This window comes from Cuculus canorus, chromosome 10, assembly GCF_017976375.1.
Source record: "Cuculus canorus isolate bCucCan1 chromosome 10, bCucCan1.pri, whole genome shotgun sequence".
NCBI classification, from domain to species: Eukaryota; Metazoa; Chordata; class Aves; order Cuculiformes; family Cuculidae; genus Cuculus; species Cuculus canorus.
Window position 1 is genome coordinate 18,168,807 of NC_071410.1, and position 24,175 is coordinate 18,192,981.

General features: G+C 45.7%; 1 protein-coding gene and 2 long non-coding RNA genes across 3 annotated transcripts; 2 read left to right on the top strand and 1 right to left on the bottom strand.

Moving 5' to 3' along the window:
* Positions 1-651: 651 nt before the first annotated feature.
* On the bottom strand, positions 652-8,497 carry LOC128853126 (uncharacterized). Its single transcript, XR_008451417.1, has 2 exons — positions 7,817-8,497; positions 652-4,179 (listed from the first exon to the last, which is right to left on the bottom strand). It is a non-coding gene; the product is annotated as an uncharacterized LOC128853126 (long non-coding RNA).
* LOC128853128 (uncharacterized) lies at positions 2,042-2,676 on the top strand. The gene is made up of 3 exons (XR_008451419.1): positions 2,042-2,157; positions 2,361-2,426; positions 2,537-2,676. It is a non-coding gene; the product is annotated as an uncharacterized LOC128853128 (long non-coding RNA).
* Positions 8,498-11,273: 2,776 nt separating the features above from the next.
* PGK1 (phosphoglycerate kinase 1) lies at positions 11,274-23,933 on the top strand. Its single transcript, XM_054075814.1, has 11 exons — positions 11,274-11,421; positions 14,191-14,241; positions 14,763-14,918; positions 15,037-15,181; positions 16,645-16,748; positions 17,551-17,670; positions 20,150-20,264; positions 20,548-20,727; positions 21,287-21,464; positions 21,730-21,828; positions 23,458-23,933. Exons 1-11 carry the CDS (start codon positions 11,357-11,359, stop codon positions 23,496-23,498), a joined length of 1,254 nt encoding a protein of 417 aa, XP_053931789.1. The 5' UTR covers positions 11,274-11,356; the 3' UTR covers positions 23,499-23,933.
* The last annotated feature ends 242 nt before the right edge of the window (positions 23,934-24,175 follow it).

The window sequence follows — 24,175 nt, forward strand, 5'->3', positions numbered from 1 at the left end:
GATTTAGGTTCTTAGTATCCCTACATGAATTTAGGTTGTTTTTTTTTAATTCAATTACAGCTAAATGTGCGTATTGTAGTGTTAAATGCCAAGATAACGTTACTGCAAAGCCATTCCATGAGATCTTGTTCTCAGTTTTGAGCAACAAAGCTGTTTCTTACAAAGCCAATAGTTACCTAAAAACCTGTTTGATTGTGTTATGATGTTTTTTAAGCGCTTCATGACCACACAAACTTTTTTCCAGATTATTTCAGTTTATACACGCTCATTCTCAGTGTCGTTCTTGGCAAGATTCTGTAGATGAATGGGAATTACTCTATGAATTTTTGTCGGGATTCTGCTGATGGGTGGTCTTCATCATGTAGTGAAGACACAAGGCAGATCCTAGCAAGCATTCGGAAGGGGAGTTCACTGTTGTAGGTGGTGGTTATGGCACGTGAATGACAGATATCCTGCTCTTACTGCGGGAAACAGAGTAGTAATTCAGGGTTAAATTCCTGGCAGCATGAAGGATTTGCTAAATTATATCTGAATATGTTCTTACAGCACTTTGGCTTCAACCTTTTGCTGTCCAAGCTGTATGTAGGTTGAACGTTTACAATGGAATGCTGGCTTTATCACAGACTTTTTCCCAATATTGATGTTTTTCTAGGCTTTTCCGTGTTCTGTGAAACCCAGCATTTGATGCAGTGACAGCAAAATAAGGCTACTTTTCAAAACCAGGATACTTAATGAGGTGCAGAGATGTTTATGGGGGAATAAGGAAAAGTAAAATGCTGGCTGAGAGGGAATGGGTTGGCAGCTTGTAATCAAGGATCGGTTTCCAGAAAGAGGACATAACTAAGCTAAAGACTAGCGTTAGCCCCAGAATGAACGAGGGTAAGGTGGTTGTGATAAATCGAGGCTTGAATTGCTACAACAGCTGTTACGTTCTGAGACAGCTTCTATAGAGCTGCTCTGGATGGAAAGCAAATTACTCTCACCTTTCCGAAAGAGGCTTGCATGAAGTCCTGCCGGCAAGAGCAGTGCTCTGGGCTCGCGGACCCGGGCAGTCCCATTCAATCCAGTTTTCCTCTTTAGGATAATCTGCCTGGAGTTGTCTTTTGAACTTGAATTTAGTACACAGCGTGTTTGAGTAATTATAGAGCTGATCTAGAAATTCAGAGTCCGGATCATCGATGGTAGGTTGTCCAACCACAGCCCCCAGCTGTGATGCTGGCTCACTGAATGTTTATCTTCTTTTAAATTCTTCTATAAGGTGCTTTATGTTGAAGAACCAAAATATTTTTCAGTTTGAGTGCAAGTGAAATAATGTGGGAGCTGAGCGTTTTCCCAAATAGAAGTGTTTGCATATGTAAATATGTTACTCCTCTAGGAGACATTGGATTCAGGAATTTAAAACATCACTTAGGAACACACAGATACAGACAAAATTGTAGTCCTAGTGTGTCTGTTTTACTGTTTTCTGTAAGTAGCTATTTATAAAACCTGTCCTTTATTTATAAAACAGTACCTGTGCTGAGGCTTTAAAAACTGTTCTTTGAATCTTGCCAATAAACTTTTAAAAGAGTAGACACTTGAAATTTTATATGAAAAAGTATGTGAAGCTGATAAAACACAACGGAAGCGAGCAAGCATTTTTATTTATTAAAAACTATGTTTATTTTTTTGCTTAGAACTTCCAATGAAATGTTTTAAACTTGAGACTTTTTTTTTTATTCAATTTTGGTGTAAAGAACAGAGAAGCGAAAGCTGTTGTGGAATGTTAATTTAGTGCTGTTACATGTCTTTACATCTAGAAACATGTAGTCTCACGCTTCCAACTCTTTTAAGACTGTGCTTCTCATTATAATGGCAATTATAAGCTATATAATAAAAATATAACATGCAAAGACTTTTAAATTGTGTTCTGTGATCTCCTTTAAAGATTTCTTTTGCTGACCTAACATAACCTGCTGCCGGCTGGGTGGAATGTCTCTGCGTTCCTTCCTCCGTGCTGTTCAATGCCGAGGTGAGACGTGGTGCCTCGGGATGCGATGGTGCTGGATTGCCCCGCAGGAGGCTGACCTGTGCGCACAGGATGGAGGTGCTGGAAGCAGCTTTGTGTGTCGCCAGCACCGTATCCTCCCCAAGGCGAGGAGAGCTCTGGGTGGAAAGGTGAAGCGCTGTTTGTTTTTTAGCCTGTTCAGCAGAAGGCTGGGGATTGGGGTTTATTGGGTACATTTCTAGCTCTGCTAAACTGCGTGCCCTCCAGCGAGACACGCAGCCTGCACGAAACCACTGGGCTGTTGGCAAGAGGTGGTAGTGAAAGCTGGGAAACTGCAATAATCAGCATGGAAAAGAGCTTCACTGTATTACAGAGGCGCGGAGTCGCTGCGGTTGGCAGAGACTGCTGGAGGGCACAGAGTCAAAACCTGTCAAAGCCAGTGAGTAACACCAGTTACCTGAGACTTTCAATGTCTCCACGACCTCTCTGGGCTGTCTGTTCCGGAGGTCACTCACCCTTAGCAGTAAAAAACTGTTTTCTTACATTCAGGTGAAGTTTCCCGTGTCTCCTTCGGCGTCTGGGGTGACTCTGCTTGGCTGGAGCTGGATGGGCACATCCTGCAGCAGAGGGAGACAACTGGAAGGCTCCACAAGAAGGTGGATACCTGAGGCTCTGAAAGAGTGAAGCGTGGGAGAGATCCCATGGGCTGTAGCGGCTTGTTTAGCAGCCCACTAATCTTAGGCAGAATGAGTCTTTGCGCTTGCTCTGCAGTTGTGCAGAAGGCTTAGTTTGCATCCACATCTTTCCAAGACGAGGGATTTTTCATTCAATTACGACACAACCCTGTAATTTCGTCATCTTGGACCGACTCTCATTGTCCCAATATGCCCCAACACAGGTGGAAACCTACAGATTTTAGTAGTTGTGGTTTGGAAAATACAGGCTTGTGGCACAGAAATAGGAACCAAAACCTCCAAGTTTGTTAAGTTTAGGCCTTTAGTTATTTTGGGATAAGAGAGCGTGTGAACATCCCTGTTTTGAATTGAACAGCCTCTCTTACCTGTGACTGAATGTAAAAAAAATAAAACAAGAATTTACTGGAACTTTATTTTTGCATGTGTATCCAGTTAGTTTTGCAACAGATTTGTTTAGTGAGGTGGAGGACAGGCTGAGACAGTTGGGGTTGTTGAACCTGGAGAAGAGAAGGCTGCAGGGAGACCTTAGAGCAGCTTCCACGACTGAAAGGGGCTCCAGGAAAGCTGGGGAGGGGCTCTTGATCAGGGAGTGCAGGGACAGGGTAAGGGGGAATGGTTTTCAGCTGAACGAGGGGAGATTGAGATGAGATCTTAGGAATAATAACGGTGTGAGGGTGGTGTCCTGAAAGGGGCTTCTGGAAAGCTGAAGAGGGGCTCTGGATGAAAGAGTGCAGGGACAGGATGAGGGGGAATGGGTTTTTGCTGAAAGAAGGGAGATGGAGATGAGATCTCAGGAAGAAATGTTTTTCTGTGAGAGTGGTGAGGCCCTGGCCCAGGTTGCCCAGAGCAGTGACGGCTGCCCCATCCCTGGAGGGGTTCCAGGCCAGGTTGGATGGGGCTTGGAGCCCCTGATCCAGTGGGAGGTGTCCCTGCCCATGGCAGGGGTGGTGGAACGCTTGTTTTCTAACACTTTTTGTTTTTCAGCAGCTTTATAGTCACAAGGCTGAAACGGAATAATATAGGCTGTCTCAGTGACAGTGCATTTTAAGATCTGGAAAATCTTTCTTTTTGAATCTCACCGAAGGCAGCTCGTGTTCGTGAGTGGATCTGGTCTGGGCAGCCCTGCTGCAGCATCACAGTAAAGCATCGCACAGCAGCAACCCAGGCCCTTCCCTCTGCCGCACAGAATGTATATCCAAAATATCTGATGTCACTGGTGGCGTTGAATATCTGCCACAACTGAAAGCCTTTTGTCTAACAGCATTCCCCTTGTAAGCTGAACTTCCCAGATTCTGGCATCTTGGCAAAAGAAATACCCCAGTCAAGTAAGTTACCCTGATGTGAAGCTGCACAACCTCTCTGAACAGAAAAGCGGCCCGTTGAACACACCTGGATCTTAAGATTGTCTTGGGTGAAGGTTCCGCAGTTTCAGGGAAGGTCACTGATTATCTGGAGGACTCTGATCTGGATTCATCGAAACACTTTATTTATAATAACCTGTATTTAAAAAACAAAACAAAAACAAAAACAAACTCAAACTCAAATAGTTCTTGAGTAGTGAGGAGTCCTCAGAAACTGTGTCAAATGATCTTGGGAACAAGGTGTGATCCAAAAATCCCTGCAATATACATCATCTGTGATTCAAGTAACACCAAGTTTAATAGATATAGAATTAGAAATTAAGACTGTCCTGGAACATGGACAGGAAATGGCTCTCCTTCCGTGAAATCTGACAAGTTGTTGATGTCGCCTGGCTCACACCCCTTGGTGGCAGCAGGCGCCTGTGAGAGTGGCGACCAGAGCTCTCAGTCAATGTTACTGCTTTTTTGGGGGGGGAAGATTTAATTATTTGGATCAAATAGAAGTTCATTTTATCCTGTAAGGAATCAGTGGAACAAATACCAGCCTCTAGGGCTCTGATGGAAAATTAAATAGTAGATAATGATAGGATTAATGTTATTTTCTGGTTTGGCATTATAGAAGCCCACAGGAATACTGTGTTCCAACAGTCTCTCATTGCCAGGGACTCCGCTGGGTCATAGTGGAGTCTCTGCAGCTGCTGTCGGAAACATCACATTTCCAGGTTTGACGGAGCCCATTTTACTGGCATGCAGTTCCTGCAGAGAGATGGGTTTTTAACCACTGTCTAGATGCTTTCATTTTCCTAGGGTGATATCATCTCCTTTTAAGATGCTCTTTAAGTAACATTTTCAGAGCACATCTCTGCAGGACGCTTTGACAAGCCCTAGAGGTCAGCCTTTTATTCAAAATATAGCATCTGTCTTGACACCAGAGCTGCACACCAGTGCTGGTATTTTTTTATCCTTCTGTTTGACTGAATAGTTTAAGCAGTAGCTGTGAATTTGTCTACCAGGTCATGAATGTAAACTGCTGAAAAGGTACGATTTAATTTGCTTTATCTCATTGAATGCATCTCTAAAATAATTTTCTTGAGGAGAGTTTGAGCGCTGATGCTCAGCTACGAGAAAAAAGAGACTCTGTATAGAGTAGGATTCTTTTCCGGTTTAACACTCCATCCAATTGTATACCTGAAGCCCTTCATTCCCCGCAAATATTAGAAGTGAGATTAAATGCAACCATTTGCCAACCTGCTGACATCAGGCAGGTGATGGAGCAGACAGGCGATGTACATGTTTATCACCTGTTTACAGCCGTGCTGGAAGATTAAAACTTTGCCCGTGCTTCAGGTTTTTCTGCAATGCGAGACTGGCTGCCCCCCATGGAGCAGTAAAGGGAATTGCTGGGAAAGATGACAAAAAGCAGACAAAGCTGGAGCTGTCACTTTGTGAGTAGAAGTCTTACTATTTTTCCCTAATTTGTCCTTAAATTCATAGAATCATAGAATGGTTTGGGTTGGAAGGGACCTTAAAGATCATCCAGTTCCACCCCCTGCCATGGGCAGGGACACCTCCCACTGGCTCAGGCTGCCCAAGGCCCATCCAACCTGGCCTGGAACACCTCCAGGGATGGGGCAGCCATAGCTTCCCTGGGCAACCTGGGCCAGGGCCTCACCACTCTCATGGTGAAGAAATTCTTCTTAATATCTAGCCTAAATCTGCCCCTCTCCAGTTTGTACCCACTGCCCCTCGTCCTATCCCCACAACCCTTTGGAAACAGTCCCTCTCCAGCTTTCTTGTAGCCCCTTCAGGTACTGGAAGGTCATGATAAGGTCTCCTCTGAGCCTTCTCTTCTCCAGGCTGAACAAACCCAACTCTCTCAGCCTGTCCTCATGTGAGAGGCCCTCCAGCTCTCTGATCATCTTTGTAGCCTCCTCTGGAACTGTCCCAACAGCTCCATCTCCTTCTTCTGTTGAGGATTCCAGAACTGCACACAATACTCCAGACGAGGTCTCAGAAGAGAGGAATAGAGAGGCAGAATCCCCTCCCTCGCCCTGCTGGCCACGCTGCTTTTGATGCAGCCCAGGACACAGTTGGTTTCTGGGCTGTGAGGACACATCGCCGACTCATGTCGAGCTTCTCATCAATCAACACCCCCAAGTCCTTCTCTGCAGCGCAGCTCTCCATCACATCATTCCAAAGCTCCCACATGGTAACACTCAGCACAGCCAGTGCTTTCTGATCACAGCTGGAGACAGAAGCTCTGCCTCACCCAGGGGGGCAGGGAAGTTCTTCAGTAGGTAACTCCACCTTTTATTTAGGATAAAAAAGTGAAAGCTACCCTTGTGCATGCACACTGGAAGAAATCCCTTCTCATATCTCTGCCTTTAAAAGTCTTTGCGAATTCCACAGAGCCATAGCTGGCTGATAATTTACAGAGTACCAATGAACATTCCCTGCTGTAAAATGCTTGAGTTCAAAGCAGGCATGGTCACCTACAGAGGTGGACTCAGCAGACATCCATGATGCAGAATAGCCTGAAAACAATGCCATCTCCTTTGTCTGAAAGCCTCATCTGCAGGAGTAGCAGAGCACTCCGAGGAACTGCTTCCCAGCGATGCTTACAGGAGATAAAACTCAGCAGAACTGAATTGGTGCATCCTCCTCTCTCCTCTCTTACATTTGGCGCAGGGATGGCTCTCCAGTGGGGTGAAAGCTCCAGAGCCGCCTTCCCCAGAGCACCTGAGCTTTGCCTAATGCTGTAAGAAACTGCCCTCCTAAGAAACTGCCCTGAGCAGAGAAAGACGAGATCTGCTCGTGGCTTCAGTGCTCAGGGGTTTGAGAACGGAGTGAACTGCAAATTAGCAAAGCATTTTTAAATTAAATTAAGTGCTATTAAAGAAATATATTTAAACACAATCAAGTGGAAAGCTTGTAAGCGGATCAGAAGAAGAAGAGAACAATCTTACGAGGAGCGGCTGAGAGAATTGGGGCTGTTGAGCCTGGAGAAGAGGAGACTGAGGGGAGACCTTATTGCTCTCTACAACTACCTGAAAGGAGGTTGTGGAGAGGAGGGAGCTGGGCTCTTCTCCCAAGTGACAGGGGATAGGACAAGAGGGAATGGCCTGAAGCTCCGTCAGGGGAGGTTCAGGTTGGATATCAGAAAAAAATTCTTCACAGAAAGAGTCATCGGACACTGGAACAGCTGCCCAGGGAGGGGGTCGAGTCACCTTCCCTGGACGTGTTTAAGGAACGGGTGGATGAAGTGCTGAGGGACATGGTTTAAGGGAGCGTTAGGAATGGTTGGACTCGATGATCCAATGGGTCCTTTCCAATCTGATGACTCTATGATTCTATGATTCACGCACTTTTCATGCCTTCTAGAGACTATTTGATTAGTTAACTTATTGCTATTACATGCTAGCTTTGAATACCCTGTTTGTCTAGCAAGCATATTACTTTGGTTATTTATTTCCTTAGTACTGCTAATATTGTTTCTTAAGAAAGGTACAGCACTATCAGCCCAAGAATGTCTTTCGTACAGTGCTTGTTTGTCACACAGCCCAGGTTAATGTAATGACTTAGTAGGTAAATCAAGGTAAAAGGCCTTGCTTCGTATAGCAATTGAATCAAGGCAATAAAACCTCCCTTTACGTTACAACTTAATAGCTGAATCAAGGTAGAAGGCCTCCACACTCCCGTGCTCCCTTATCTTTCCTACAAGATACCTGTGCTTGAATATTGCACTGCTGCAAGGAGAAGAGAAAACTTCAAACCTGTGCTGAAGCCTGTTTTTAAGTGGAAGCTTAAACTGCAGAGAGCGGTTATAAAAGCAGGCAGTTTCAGAAGACTGGATCATGAGATGCAGATGAGGATGCAGATTATTGGTCTCTAAAGCACAGCCTTTCAGTCTGATTCATGCAAGTATGCACACCAGTGCAATAAAACCCATGATCTGCCCAGACTTGCCACAATCCCGTTCCTTTTGGCTAAACGAAGCAGGCAGGCGAGGGCTACGTCGGTCTGAAGCGCAGTTTCCGTCTCGTATTCCTAGAAGTGACTTCCTAGGACAGTCAGGTCAAACACGAAATCCTTGTTTCTTTCATTACCAGCCCTTTGCTCTCCTAGTTTGTTGTACTGGTTAATTTAAAAGTAGAGGCTTTGAACTGTTTGCACAGGCTTTTTTTCTTTAAATATTTGCAGTATATTCTAAACATTTCACAACAGAAGGGAAGGACAGAAAGGTGACTCAGGTGTGGAAATGAGCTTTGAGTCTCAAACACGTGTCTGTGATATTTCCCCTTTCCTTGTATCTTTCCTTGTATCTTCTTTCTAACACACAGAGAGTCTGGTGCCCAGGCCATGTCCATCTGGAATCACATTCTGACATCCTCCCTATTTTCCTACATCTTGTTGTTCACAAAAAAATGGAGAAAAAGCAAGCAAGCATAAAACCAGAGCACACCTTGTGAACTATGGCTGCAGTTCTGCCCAAATCAACAGGTCCTTCTAATTACAGATGACTAGACCTCTTATACAACGCTTTGCTGCCCTATGGGATACCTACAGTTCATTGAATCATAGAATCACAAGGTTGGAAAGGACCCACTGGATCATCGAGTCCAACCATTCCGAACACTCCCTTAAACCATGTCCCTAAGCACTTCATCCACCCATTCCTTAAACACCTCCAGAGAAGGCGACTCCCCCCGCTCCCTGGGCAGCTGTTCCAGTGCCCCATGACTCTTTCCGTGACTTTTTTTTTCTGATATCGAGCCTAAATCTCCCCTGGCGGAGCTTCAGGCCATTCCCCCTTGTCCTGTCCCCTGTCACTTGGGGTTGCAGTGCAGTTAGTCTTTTTTGAGCTTTCTTGGTCAGTTTTATTTATGGCTTGCTTAGTCCTTTATTCCTGAATGTCCTCTTCTCCCTGGGGATGAGCAAGTGTCCCGCTGTCCCCTCTCCGCAGCCAGCTGGGGGATAACACATAGTTGTCTTCCTTCTTACGTTACCGTGGGTGCTCGGGTTACTGTGTTCATGCCACGCACTGCCACGTGGGACGTTTCTCCTCCATACTTCTTTACCCTTAGGAGGCAGCGTGCAAGTTCTTTAAAATGAAGCCTTGTACTAATGAATGAATCCATTTACCAGGGAAAGTGATAGGTGCTGCAGCTGAAGCAAGCCTTCCTGTCTGAGTCAGCATCCAGGAATTCATCCATTACTTTTGAAGAAAGCAGCACAGCACGAAGCAGAGCAGGGAGAGGAAACGGAGTCATTTCAGAATGGTTAAATAGTTCCAGTTCCTGCACCCGTCCAGATCAAGTATGTGAGGAAGAAACAAAACAAATCAGTGCTGATTTCCAAAAGCTGGAAGAATACTGTATCTGGGAGAGCAGGCAGGTTCCCGCTCCCTGCTGGGTACTGTTTTCTAGGAAAACCTCATTGCATGGCACTGGCTGATTTATTTCTCATTGTCCAGTCCATACACCTTTAAACTTGTGGCTGTGATACAAGTAGTTACTACTACAAAAAGCGGAATATTTTGATTTAAGCAGAATTAGAGTTAAGTTTATCCAACTAACTGTACTTATTAAAAAAGAGAGACCTTACTGCTCTCTACAATTAACCTGAAAGGAGGTTGTGGAGAGGAGGGTGATGGTTTCTCCCAAGTGACAGGGGACAGGACAAGGGGGAATGGCCTCAAGCTGCACCAGGGGAGGTTTAGACTGGATATCAGGAAAAAAATTTTCACCAGAAGGGTTATCAAACACTGGCAGAGGCTGCGCAGGGAGGTGGTGGAGTCCCCATCCTGGAGGTATTTAAAAGACGGGTAGATGAGGTACTTGAGGATATGGTTTAATGGCAGATAGGAATGGTTGGATTCAATCTCAGAGGGCTTTTCCAACCTGGTGATTCTATGATTTAGGTAACTAGAAATAGGGAAAGAGCACCTGGCAGAGTTTTTGGGAGGCATTTTCTATGATTCTACGATCCCTCTGACAGTGTGCATTTATTACATCATGTTTTTTCAAATAATGCTTTTCCAGACACTGTTACGTTTTGTGTTCAGTGTGATCCGTTCCGTTTCCTGCCATCACCTGTCTCTAACGCCAGGGCAGGCAGAGCTGCCGCCAAAGCTCCAAATCAGCAAGTTTTGACTGTTGAGCAGTTCATAGTAACATTATAATGGGTTCTTGGGAAGTAACAGAATATGCATAAGGTTTCTGGAGAATGTATACATATTCGAGCGTGAAATATATCCTGTCCCCAGCTTTCGCCTGGCTGCACGATGGAGCCACACCGATGGAAATCGGTCCCTCGTGCCGCCCAGCCCTGATAAAGGACGCTCTCCTTCTAATGGTCCAAAACGAAGAGATCAGAGAGCCGATTTGCCGCATTTTCGGTACCAGCTGGATCTCCAGCTGCCTCCCAGGAGCCCGCGAGGGACCCAGTCCGTGCCTCAACGCCACAGAACCGGCGACAAAACCGTGGGGGGGACCGAGCCGGGGACGGGCTGCGTGTGGGACGTGACTGAGCCCACGCGCCGCAGCGAGGCCCCGCGGGCAACCGGCCCGGCGGATAGGAGCGCGCGGCGCGCGGCGCGGACCAATCGTTGGGCGGGCAGGGGCGGTGCGAGTGGCTCACGGGCCAATCGTTGGGGCGGAGCGAGGGCCGCAGGGGCCAATCGCTGCCGGCGAGGGGCGGGGCGAGTGGTGCGCGGTATATGATTGGGCCTCCCTTGGGGCGGGCAGAGCGCTGATGGACAGCCGGGTAGACCAATAGAAGCGCAAAACTGGCAGCGAGGGCCAATCGCTGAGGGAAAGAGGCAGGGCGAGTGGAGCGAGGGATATGATTGGTCTTCCCTGGGGCGGGCAGAGCACTGATGGACAGCCTGACTGACCAATAGAGACGCGAGTCTGGCAGCGAGGACCAATCGCTGAGGGGCAGGGGCGGGACAGGCTGCGTGCGGGACGTGACTGAGAGCCCCGCTGCAGAGCGCCCTCCTTGGGGGCGGGCGGGGTGCTGACGGGCAGCCGCCTGGACCAATAGGAGCCCGCGGCGGGCAGCGCGGACCGATCACTGAGAGGCAGGGCGGGCCAGCGGCGCAGGGGCCAATCGCCGGTGGCAGGGGCGGGGCTAGCAGGGCGCTGGGGGCGGGCGCAGCGCTGATTGACAGTCGGATGGGCCAATCGAAGCCCGCGGTGCGCAGCGAGGGCCAATCGCCGAGGGGCAGGGCCGGGGCTGCCCGGCGGCCGCTGCAGAGCGTGGGCGGCGGCAGCGCAGAGCGGAGCGAGGCTCGCACTCGGACGGCCGCAAACATGTCTCTCTCCAACAAACTCACTCTCGATAAAGTGGACGTGAAGGGGAAGAGGGTCGTTATGAGGTGAGGAGCCGGGCTCCGCCGTGCGGCGGGGGGAGGAGCGGCCCGGCCTGGCCCTGGGCGCCGGCGGGGGCTGCGGGGGGAGGGGACCCTCCATTCCCCCCTCTCCTGGAGCCTCCGTTCCCCTCCCTGTCCCCGTCCCCGTGTTGGAGCCTCCGTGTCGCCCTCCCATTCTTGGAGCTCTCATCTCCCCTCTTCCCTTCTTGGAGCTCCCATCTCCCCCCTCCCCTTCTTGGAGCTCCCATCTCCCCCCTCCCCTTCTTGGAGCTCCCATCTCCCCCCTCCCCTTCTTGGAGCTCCCATCTCCCCCCTCCCCTTCTTGGAGCTCCCATCTCCCCCCTCCCATTCTTGGAGCTCCGATCTTCCCCTTCCCTTCTTGGAGCTCCCATTTTTCCTCCCTCCCATTTCGTGGGGCTTCCGTCTCCCGTGTGCCCGTGTCTTTCCCCCCCCCCCCCCAGCTTCTTGGAGCTCCGATCTTCCTCTTCCCTTCTTGGAGCTCCCATTTTTCCTCCCTCCCATTTCGTGGGGCTTCCGTCTCCCGTGTGCCCGTGTCTTCCCCCCCCCCCCCAGCTTCTTGGAGCTTCCATCTCCAAGTTCGTGGTTTTGGGACGAGTTTTTTTGTCCCCGTTACCAGCGAGGGGGGCTCTGCGGGAGTGGCTCTGCCGCACGTGGATCGACCTTCTTCGGGAGCACCACAAAAAGCCACATTCCTCAGGTCCCTTTTTCCTGCAACCCGAAAAGCGTTGCAATAAAGAAGTGACCGTACGGCTCTGGCCGGCTCCCCAGATACCACCCGAATAAAATGATTCTGCTTTTTGCAGTTGAAGTCAAATCACAGCATTCAGCGCGCCCTGCTGCAAAATCCTAATACAGGAGTTCATATCTTGTTTATAAAGCATCAAGGCCGGCTGAAAGCCTAATGTTGAAATTGCTGCCAAATCCTGGGAGATAAGAGCGCTGGGGTGCATGGTGATACATCCTACTTGAACCACTCTGGTCGTGGGATTCTGTGCTCAAGGTCACCGCAGTGTGTCTGTGCTGTCTGTTACCTGCCTGAGCAGGCAGGTAAAACTGCTTTATAACTTCCCTTCCCTGTGGTCTATGCCAGACACCTTGCTCTTTTATCTCTTCTCTCTGTTGCCTTATTTTGAAGTAGCTCCTTAGAAACTTGATTACTGGCCCCGACACTGAGTGCTGAAGGAGCTAGCTCAGAGTTTGCACGTGCTTCCTAAATCTAATATGATAAAAGGTCTCTATCTCTGTAACACCTGATCTTTTTTGCCATCTGACTGTTTTTACTTTTCCTGAGTTGTGTTCTGGAGAACAGTCTTGCATTGGCAGAGGATGGGTTAGCCAGCTCTCAGTCTCTAATAGTACACATTTCTATCTTTGCAATTCTGTGAGGGGCTATGGAAATGGAGTGAGAGATGCGGTGAAAGAGCGGTGAGAGAGCAGATAATGTGCTACTCTGCGTTTCCTGCCTGCATCTCTCCTCCCTGAGTAGAATCGCCATGTACTTTCTTTACTACTAAAATCGATACTTGTTTTCTTTTCATATTCATCATAATTTTGGCACCCTCATAACCTTGCTTGTATTCCAGTCCTAATACCAAAGCTTCAAGAGAGGCTGGGAATGAGGAGGAGAAAAGGTTCCAGGGGAGCTCAGATTTCAGTTGTGATGCAGTGGGGAAGAAGCGTGAGCTGGGTCTTTCTTTTGGAGCTCTGCTGGCTCTGTAAAGCAAACTATTCTTTTATTATCTCATTTTAGAATAATAGCACAATAATGGTGCCTTTCTTCCCCCTTATCCACTGTACCATGGGGCTGCCAGTTAAATTTCTTCCTGCTCAGCCACTCCTGTCTTGCTGGCAGTCGTTGTCCTTCTTGCTATCTGTTTCTGGTGCTGAGCAGGTCACAAGAGGATTCAAGCAACTTCCTGAATATTGTTGTTCTTTAGAACAGATACAGAATGGTGGAGGATGAAGTGCTACACTTTATTTCACTTTCCTCGTTCTGATGCACTGTTACAGTTGGTGAGCTGTTCTCTTTCCTCTCTCTGTGAGTAATTTCTGCCTCTGCTGTTATGCAATGCAGCTTCCTGCTGCTGCTGATCAGCAAGCACATGGGCACACACGTAGACTGGAGAGAAATGGCTGGTGAAACTCCTCCCCTCCTCTGGCAGAGAAGGTACTTTCGATCCACCTCTCAGATCTTCCTCTGGGAACAAGCCACAGCCCTCAGCTGCAGAGATTGGAGCTGCAGGGAACGGGAAGTGAGATGTAGGCAGTAACTGGACAGCTTCCTGATGAGCCTGCCTGCTTGCCCTAGTGGTCCAGCAGAGTATTTCAGAAGCCTCATTAGAGAACACAATGTCACTCTTCATTAATCACTCCCTGTCCCTTGGAAGCTCCTAGTCGGTGATCTCAGAGCACATTGTTTAAAATAAAAAGGTTGAGGGGAGCTTCTTAGTTCTCAGTTTTACTTCCTACTTCAACATCATCGCTACTGATGTCGTCAGCATTAGGCTGTATCGGTGGCACAGCTTCACTAAGCGAGTCCAGAGGATGTTTGTTCTCCGTTCGTGTTCTGTAACTGCAAACAGAAATGGCTAACAGCATACTTACTTCAAACTGAACTTGTGCACAAGACAGAGCCAAAAATCTTACTCTAGTTGTAGTATTGCTTTTCTAGCCAGTGCCTTTGGTGTCAGGTTCTCTCACGCTTTGTAAAAGAAATTTGCTGTTTAATTTTATTTTGGTGTTGGTTTTTTTTAGGGTTGACTTCAATGTTCCAATGAAGGATCACAAAATAACCAACAATCAAAGGTAAGCCACAATCATTTCTACTCCAGATGGAAGGCTTAAAGTCAGTTTTCTCTCTGATTTTAGTCCAGTTCTGTCATTGCTCATACTAGAATATTAAAGATGTCCCAGAGAAGGTCCAACATTAAAAGGCGGCTTTCTCAACTGTTCTTCAGGACTGTCACAGTCTGTAGGGAGAGTAGGTTGGGTTGGCTACACAGGGAAAGCTGGGCTCTGTGAAGTGTGGTTTCCCTCCTAGACATCTGTTCTAGTGTGGATAGGTTGCTGAGCAGCCCATTGTCCCTTTTGGAGACGTACTGGTGGTGATGCTCTGCTGTCTTTTGATGAGAGGCTGAGTGGTGTGAACACCAGGGCTAGCATGGACTTCTCAAGTAATTGTTCTGCCCACCTCTTGTGCTGCCTTGCTTTTGTCATTTTTGAGGGACAGCTCCCAGGGCTTTTGTGTGAGTGGCTACCAAGTCAGTCGGCTTGCCTGGCAAATTGTACTTTAATCCTTTTTAATTTGTTCTTCTCTGCCGTTACAGAATCAAAGCGGCTGTTCCTACCATCAAGCACTGCTTGGATCATGGAGCCAAGTCGGTGGTTTTGATGAGTCACCTGGGCCGCCCAGATGGTGTTCCTATGCCAGAAAAGTTCTCCTTGGCCCCAGTAGCAGTGGAGCTTAAAGCACTCATGGGCAGGTGAAGTAGAGGAGCAGTCCAGCGTGTGCCAGGCCCTTTCTGTCAGTGGACCTGGATGCTTTCCTTTCCGAAAGGAAGAGTTGCTGGTATGGTGACAGTGTATATCCTGTACTTGCAGGGAGGTTATGTTCCTGAAGGATTGTGTTGGTCCTGAAGTGGAGGCAGCCTGTGCTAATCCTGCAGCTGGCTCCATCATCCTGCTAGAGAACCTCCGATTCCATGTAGAAGAAGAGGGGAAGGGGAAGGATGCTTCAGGGAACAAGGTGAAACTTTTAAGTCTAGCTTTCGTGCATGCCTGTTCTTGTCTTATTCCTTTGTTTGCTGCAGACTGACAGGGAGCCAGCAGCCTAAAATGCTGTTCGTGACTTTCTTCTCAGAGGGCTGTCAGAGATCTTTAGTGTCTGATCACTTGTACCATGCTGTGCAAATGTTTGAATCGCATGCCTTGAATTTCTGAGATGAAACAGCTTAAGCCAGAGGCTAGAGATGACTCAGCTGAAGGTGGCGTAGTCTGTAAAAGAAGGAAAAAGGAGCAAAATAGTGCTGGGCAGGTATTTGTTTGCTGCTTATTAGACGTAATTTTGGGATGTCTAAAATAAATACTTCTGGAGACAATTTGTTGCCACTGGGGCCACGAGAATAATACCTCTTTTTTATTTCTTGTTTTTCTGGTTAATGTTTTAATACAACATTTAGACATTCTGCAGTATAGGAATTATTAAAGCCTTCTATAAGCCTGTCTGCTCTTAAGACTAGTCATCTAGAACCAGGCTGCCTTGCACCTCTGACATTTTCTTGAAGGTCAGGAAGAACGCTTGCTTCAGACAGCTGCTTTTCTTAGCAATGGTGACCCCGTTCACTTTCCACGGGCCTTGGCTCCTTTCAGCTTCACAGTGTGGAGTGGAATGCTTGACAGTGTGTGGCGCGCTTTATGGGCCAACGCAGGTCTCCTGCTGTTTAGAAAAACAGCCGAGAGAACTAGTAAGCCTTTGCAGATGACAACAAGGAATTGACCAAGTCTGGAGTTGTTCCCTTGTAGAAATGTGTGCCTCAGAACTACACTGAGCTGCAGGAGCCATGCTGTGAAGATTTGTTAGGGTAGTTGGAGGATGGAGAAAAAGTCTTTTATCAGAAATGCATCTGTTCTCGCTCACTACAAGCTAAGCTTATCTCCAGCTTTCCAGTGTTGGCTGCTTTCACTGTGGCCTTTTGTAGTGTGCAAGCGGTTCAGAAGTTAATCCTCAATGCAGTTGCTAAACCAATCTTTCAGGAGCTCATCCTTTTACCTGTGGCACTTGGAGACCACGCTTCCTTTGTTCAAAAGGGAGCATGAGTTTGTTGTTAGTTCCATCTCAGCATTGCCTTGTCTCCACACACTCCTTGTGTTACTTGTGTATACTGCCCATAACCGGGAATCTGTTGGAGAGAGACTGAAAGGTTGGTAGTGCTGTGGTTCATTTCAGCTTTGTTGGTGTACTTGAAAATTGAAGAGGGCACAGTCTCAGGGCTGTAATAGCAGTCCTGGCAAATTTTAACGTGGAGTTTAAACCATTTAAAGCTTTTGTTGCTCCTACTGGACTGGGAAAAAGCATACAAAATGGTGACTGATGAGTTTTTCCAGCTGACTTTGCTTTGGGTTTACAAGTCGAATTGCTGACTTTGACTTTACTTTCAGAATCAACTCTGTACCTGAATAGCACAAACTTCTCATTCTTTCTCTTTTTAGATCAAAGCTGATCCTGCAAAAGTGGAGGCTTTCAGAGCCTCTCTTTCTAAGCTGGGAGATGTCTATGTCAATGATGCTTTTGGAACTGCCCACCGAGCTCACAGGTTTGTATCCGTTTTCCTTCCACAGGCAGAACTGCAGAATGATGTCTGCCATGGAAACACATACAGCTGAGTTTTAACTTCCTTTTGGGCTCATCCCATTATCATTCTGCTGTGTTTGTTCCTGAGTAATGGATTTGGTGAAGGTAGTTGTCAATAGAATCATAGATTTCCTTTAGGCTGAAAAAGACCTTTAATAGTTGGACTTGATGGTTTTAACCTTGCACTGTGAGATCCACAAAAAGTATATGCTCTTTCAAGTTTGCCTCTGGGAACAGAAGACAGCTGAAATCTGAAGATTTGAACTGACTTCTTTAGGCTTTTAATATATGTAAATGACTTGCTTAGGACTGGTATAAATTGTACTGCAATTACAGCAGACATCTTTTCCATAAGATCAATAGCACCAGAGTGATGATTCTCATGGAGTGTGTTCAGATATGTATGCTTGCAAACTCTAGTGGTCCTCCTTGAGCTTCGTTTCATAACCCGGTGCTGTTGGAGGCAGACATCTCCGCTCTTGCTATGCTTACTCGTTCCTCAATGTTTCACATCACTGGTTAATGCTATAAATGTCTTGAATATCAATATGTCTCTGCAAAGCAAGCTTAGAAAATAAACATCTACAGCCATCATCAAGTTAGGAAAACAAGAACCTTGTACTTGTTTTCATGCAGGTAGTAGCTGTTCTCATTGCTGCAGCTGACTAATGGATTGGCTTTATAATGCTGTGAGACAAAGGGGTGTTTGGACCTGTACTGACAGAAAATGTTTTCCTTTTCTCGCTCTTATCTTTATTCTGCAGCTCCATGGTAGGTGTAAATCTGCCTCAGAAGGCTGCTGGCTTCCTGATGAAGAAAGAACTGGACTATTTTGCTAAGGCCCTAGAGAGTCCAGAGAGACCCTTCTTAGCAATTCTTGGAGGGTAAGACTCAAGAACATATTGACTCCATATTTTGGTTTTGACTTCTCTGTAAGAATTGAAAAGTTATTTTGGCTTGGTTCAAGCAAGTGCTTTCCTTGTAATTGTACCTACAGTTCAGATTTATAGATAAGTCCTGAGGTCTCTAAGATGTGGATTAGAGAGGAGCTCACTGACTTTATCTGCTCCATGATGATGCTGTCAGAGTTCGCCTGTCACCTCTCCTGACTTCTTACCTTCCCGAGGCTGAGATAGCCCACAGCAGTTTGTTGCACAGATGAACCGGAGGAGCTGCTGGATACACATGGTGGCCCTGAAACATTGTCAGTGACCTTTCCTCCACAGTTCAGAGTACAGGCATCCTGCAGGCTCAGCACTATGTAAGCTGACGCCATCTGTCCTTATGCAATGGTGACCTACTGTAGCTGGATGAGCCTGTGCTCTTCACAGCAGCTACTGTGCAAAGAAACTTAAAGGTGCAAAACCAAGTGACTGTTGGTGTGTAGAAATGTTTTCCCATTGCTGCGGATTTGTCACGTATTTAGCAGTGTAGTTCTATGACTGTGTATTTCAGTTCTCCAGCTGAATCAAAATAATCTGCTAAGTAACACAAAGCTTGGACACTGTAACATCCCTGTGTTCTTGATATAAGTACGGGGCTTATTCCTGCTCTTTACACCCATAAAAGGTGTTTTCTAAGAAGTATTATTCAGTTCTTACAAAGTTTCAAACTTCTGTGAGCTTGGTTATACTGAACAATGCTCTTTTTGTTAGTAGCCTCTAGGGTTACAGCTGCAGGTGATCCATCATTTAGTGCTATACACTCCTCATTGCCTTTGATGGAAGTTGCAGGTACATTGCCAAGGGAAGGTTTGTTAGTTGCTGTGTCAGTTTTTTGAGTTAGAGCAGCAGTTAGGATGGCCAAAATCTTGAAATAACAGGCCTATAAGTCAAGTCTGGAATTGATGTAAACCTTGTGGGAACAAAATAACCTTTTTTGAGAGGTGCGTAACAAGGATGACCAGCACGTCCCAGTTTAGGAGCTTGACAGTGAACTCAGCGTGTGACCAAGGACCAATGAATGATGATTACATCTTAATGAATCACAAATGAGTTCTGAGGGAAGCTTGGAGCCAGAAAATACCTTTATCTGTTTGAAAGCACCACCATTCCAGTGCAGCTGGTTCCTGAGTGGGATGGCAGATCTAGCAACTCTTGCTCAATCATACCAGAGGGAAGTCACACTTGGAAGCTGCATGTGGTTCAGGTGCAGTTTTGCCTCTGCTTATATATAACAAAATTTGGCCTAGACGATGAACTGAGAACAAGCATGCTAACAGGTAAAGTGGAAATAAAATGTGTTGGCAAAGAAAGGCCATGTACAGGAAGGCAATTCAGTGCTAGGAGCAGGGTTTGTGCAAGGGAAGGAAACATGAATCTGATTCACCTTCACATCTCTTTTTGCTTGGAGCTGTGCGCGGCAGGAAGGGCCCTGCAGGGTTTTGCTGTGCCTCTGTTCCATCCCATAAATGTTTCAGTTCCCACAGTGCAGCAACATTAGCAACTTCATGGCTTAAGCTAGGGTCAGTGACTGGTTGACAGCAGAACTCTTATGGTCACTAAGGTTGGATTTGTAGTGACAGTACTTACTTTTTATGGTAAGGTCTGAAAGCATTATAATAATGAAATTCATACCATTATCCATGTGTTAGAGATGAGGAAACTAAAGCAAGAAAAGGAAATGGTCTTGTCTGTTGTCACCCAGCAGGGCATGGTCAAACTAAGATACAGTGCAAGTCTTGGAGGTGTTTCCTAAGGTCTTTATGAAGCTTTCTTTTAGATAACAACAAAAATTCCACACATGGCATTAAAGAGGAAAGATAAGACTTTTATCTATTTACCACCTCCTCTGCAGTTCCTGTATAAAGTAATTTTGATAATGTTATTCCATTATCATTTGTGTTGTAGGGGGACGATTCAGAATCACAGATCATCCTGGTAGTTTGAAGCTGTACTGGGAATGTGATGGGGTGCTGGACCTGGATGGATTACTGGAACTGGGTCTATGGTAGCTGGTGCAGAGCATCTGAGTTGGACAGTGATTGTTAGTAGCAATGTTCAATCTCTGCTCTGGCTTGCTGGATAGCCAGGGGAAGTCAGGCTCAAGTGCTGAACAAGGTTTATATTAGGTATAAAACAGAGCATTGAACCATGCTCCTGCAAGTTGATGCTTAATGGTGGCCTGCTATGTTGCTAGATTCCCTTTCTTCCCACTCCCAACAACTCCTTTGTTGGATCGTTGTTTCTGAACGGCCCTGACGTGCCACAGTCATGATATTGCCTTTACTGAATGGCAGTTGATTAATTCTGCTTCGATACAAGAAGACCTTGTGAGGCTTCATGCTGCCTTAGCTGATTAAGTTGTCTGAGGAGTTTTGAGTAATGGATACAGTATTCATTCATTTTCCTTCTCTCTTGCCAGAGCCAAAGTTCAGGACAAGATCCAGCTGATCAGTAACATGTTGGATAAGGTCAATGAGATGATCATTGGTGGTGGAATGGCGTTCACCTTCCTCAAAGTGATCAATAACATGGAGGTATGAAACGAGCCATTTTGTGCTGGCTCCTAGTAAGGAATGTGGCTGAACGTGTCTTATCTGTTCTGGTATTGAGAACTGGCTACCTCAACATGGCAGGAATAGAGAGGTCACTTGATAGTAACTTTGCAAAAGTCCAATTGCTATGTCTAGCTAGGTGCTTTAAGAAGACATTCTGTCCAGAATTGCTGTCTGAAGAGTTTGACTTGACTGCTGCTGTTCTCTTCTGTAATGACCAGTAGCTAAAGAAACAGCACTCTCTTTTCCCAAATTATTTCTCTAGATTGGCAACTCTCTGTTTGATGAAGAGGGATCAAAAATCGTCAAGGACCTGATGGCCAAGGCAGAGAAGAACGGTGTGAAGATTACTCTGCCTGTTGACTTCGTCACTGCAGACAAGTTTGATGAGCATGCACAGACTGGGGAAGCTACGGTGGCTTCAGGCATTCCTGCTGGCTGGATGGTAGGTTTTAATAGGCAAGGGACTAAAAGAAGAAGAAGGCAGGACTAGGGTGGAAAAGACACCTCTCAAAGGAGTAGGAAGAGTAATTGTGATCCTTAGCAAATGATTCTGAAGGCAGTCAAGCTGCTTAGAGTGCCTTGGTTTAATGAAAGAGAAGCGCTGTGATTTGTCCTGAATTTTTAAGTCTAAAGTAGCTTTTGTGAGATTTGGAATAAACCAGCAAAATTCTTTAAAACCTTCAGATCTGAACACAGTAGAAATCCCTTTTATTTGATTGGGATTTAAGTAGAGTTGGCAAAAGTTTGTAACGAAGGCTTCAAGCGTCTGACGTTGATTTAAAAATGACTTATTCATACTAGGAATATAAATACCACACCCAACTCCACTACTGCAGCAGCTGCTGGCAAATTTCTCTGTTCCCCGATACTCAGTGCATAAAGAGAAACCCTTGCTTCATATCCAGGGGTGAGGGAAGCTTCTGAGGATGCAAGCCAGGTGCTGGTGGTTTGAGATAAGGGTTGGCAGTAAGTATATCTATGGCTTCTCTTACTTGTCTTAGGGTTTGGACTGTGGCCCTGAAAGTGTGAAGAAGTTTGTTGAAGTTGTGGGAAGGGCCAAGCAAATTGTGTGGAACGGTCCAGTCGGTGTCTTTGAGTGGGATAAGTTTGCCAGAGGAACCAAAGCCCTGATGGACAAAGTGGTAGAAGTAACTGGAAAGGGCAGCATCACCATTATTGGTAAGTAGTTGTATGTGTTTGGTCTTGTCTTTCTAAATGCAACAGGGAAGCTTTTGCTTGCCAGTACCATGTTGAAAATACTTGTCAAATCGTTCTTCTTTCCTCATGTTTTCATCAGTCCTTCAGTCTGGAGATAGGGCTTTAAGTACTAATGCTGAATATTGGGGAGCAGGACCAGCCTGCAGTGAGGCTGTAGCCCTTAAGCTGAACAAAACCTGAATTTCTCGTGTGTCTCATTGATGTTTTTTTTTCGTGTGTACTACAGGTGGTGGAGATACAGCTACTTGCTGTGCCAAGTGGAACACTGAGGATAAAGTTAGCCATGTCAGCACGGGAGGTGGTGCCAGCCTGGAACTGCTGGAGGGTAACTGTTCTTTTAACTTGTTTGAGCAAATCAGGTAGTTCTGGGTGCTCTACCAACGGTAGATATTCGAGAAAGCACAATAGAGTGAAAGTCTTTTCCGCCACGTGGAGTTGCACATCGCTTTTTAGCAATGAGCTCCTCGTTGCTCTTTTGTATTCCTAGAGGAAGAGAGGAAAGAAAATGGAGTATTGTTGCAAACAGCACAGTCCCAGAAAGCAAGAATGCTGAAATACAAAATAAAATGGCCTTGAGAGCAGCTTGTCTTTTCTAGATGATCCCCAGAGATATGCTAACCAGACTGTTTAAAATGCCTGGTCTCTGTTAGGGAAATCTCATTGGAGTAGTCTCTAATTTTTGCCAGAATTCCCCTTTTCAGTGCATTGTTTGAAATTCCCTGGTTTTGGGGAGCCCTCTAGCGATCACTTCTAAAGCTGCACGAGGGTACTTGGAATTCAAAATGGTGAGAATTTACAGGATTCTTTAATGAGTTACATTGTACTCTGAATGAGTTTTCATTTCCTCTGATAATTAGCTGTTTCCCAATATGTGTAAATTATCTTATGCTGTCAACTCTGTAGAAGAGGAACTGCAGTAAACTGCATTGCAGCTGTTAGTTTCCAGCAGTTAAATGCAAGACAGAGCTTTTGTTTCTGTTGCCTAGGAAGTGATGGTAAAGGGAAAGAATCCCAATGGCTAGAAGGAAACTACTGTGCTACTGATTTATTCAAAAGGACAAACTTGCCTAGGTTTTGGCCCAAAATGTGTGTGTGATCTTTAAATGTAACGGAAGTCTGGCTAATTAGAAAAGCTTCTGAAGATTAGAAAAAAAGGCAAAAAAAATCCTCAAACCCCAGCAAACCAGTGAGTTGTGAACAGTGTTAAAATTCAGTCCTGCCACACAGCTTGAGCGTTAGAAGTTAGGTTTTTCTTGAGAAAAAGGAAAACTAGAGTAGTTTCATTATTAATGACAAAAAGTTAAAAATGCTTTAGAAAACATTGCACTTTGAGTATGAGGGCATAGATTATTGAAGATGAGCATATTCTTCCATCAGTTAAAATGAGGTATGTAAGTATCTAAACTTAGGTGGTTTAGTCCCAGTAAAAGACTTGAGACTTGTAGGAGGCTTTGTCTCTTTTTCTCAATTAATTCTTAAAATTTCCACTACATAATCCAAAATTCCATTTGCGTGCCACTAGTGACTGAAGAAGGTATGCTGCAGTTCCCTTGATCCAAACAAAAAAGTGTTTGCCATCAAACTTAATGGAGAACGGTCTTAGGTGTTTGGATCTGACCCTAGCAAAGGCTCAGAGTGCAGTTTACCTTTATTGTTAATTGAGAATCAGTGACTGTGGTACAGCAGACTCTGTCTGCTGACATACGAGTGCAGTCGTGCTCTGGGTACAAACAGCTGCCATAGGAGGTGTGGAACAGCTTAAATGTAACCCATACACCTTAAGAGGAGCAGTTATTAACAGCAGAGTATGTAGAGCGAAGCTCTTCCATCTTTAAACTCTAATGTCTAGTGATTTTTAATATATGTTTAAATGTTTTAATTGCATTTGTAAAGCTTACGTTGTTTGAAGGCAGAGGGGTTCTGAAGTTGATCGGTATTTTTAAACTGCTAACAGGTAAGGTTCTTCCTGGTGTGGATGCCTTGAGCAACGTGTAGAGAACAGAATATCGCCCCACGTCCTGGTCCTGTGCACAGCCCCTGAGATTCAACACTTCAGCGCTTCTGTATTTCAACTCTGCGATAGGCAGATCACAGAATGTAAACCGAAGCTGGACAGGGTTTGAGGAGAAGACAGCAGAGATATTTTACGACTGCAGTTTACATGATGTGGATTTGTCCACTGTTATCCCACTTGAATTAAGTAGTGAATTTAAGCTGTTGTTGTGAATTTAGAGTGTATATATTTATATTTTGCCTTTTCAAAGAGTTAAATCCCTGTTAGACATGTCTGTTTCTCAGAAAGGAGTGCACTGTTTTGCTTCAATGTTCCTAGTAGGCATTTCATCACTTGACACGGTTCAGAAACAAGAGGAGACTCCAGTTTTTTGGAGGCTGAGTGTAATAGCTGCTGAATAAACATATTTAAAGTGCTCCCAGTTTGTATATGGTCCTTCTTTGAGATTTTTAGAGCAGTCTACATTAAAATACATTCTTCCTAGCATCGAAAGTTGGAGATATTTTCCATTTTTGCACTGATTTTAAGATTTGTAAATATCCTTTCATTTTGTCCAGTGGTCTATAAGCACCCGGTCATCATCAATGTGAACTTTGTTGGTAAGGAAGTAAATTGTTATAGACGTGCTGTTATTTTAAACTTCTATGCCGTCAAGTAA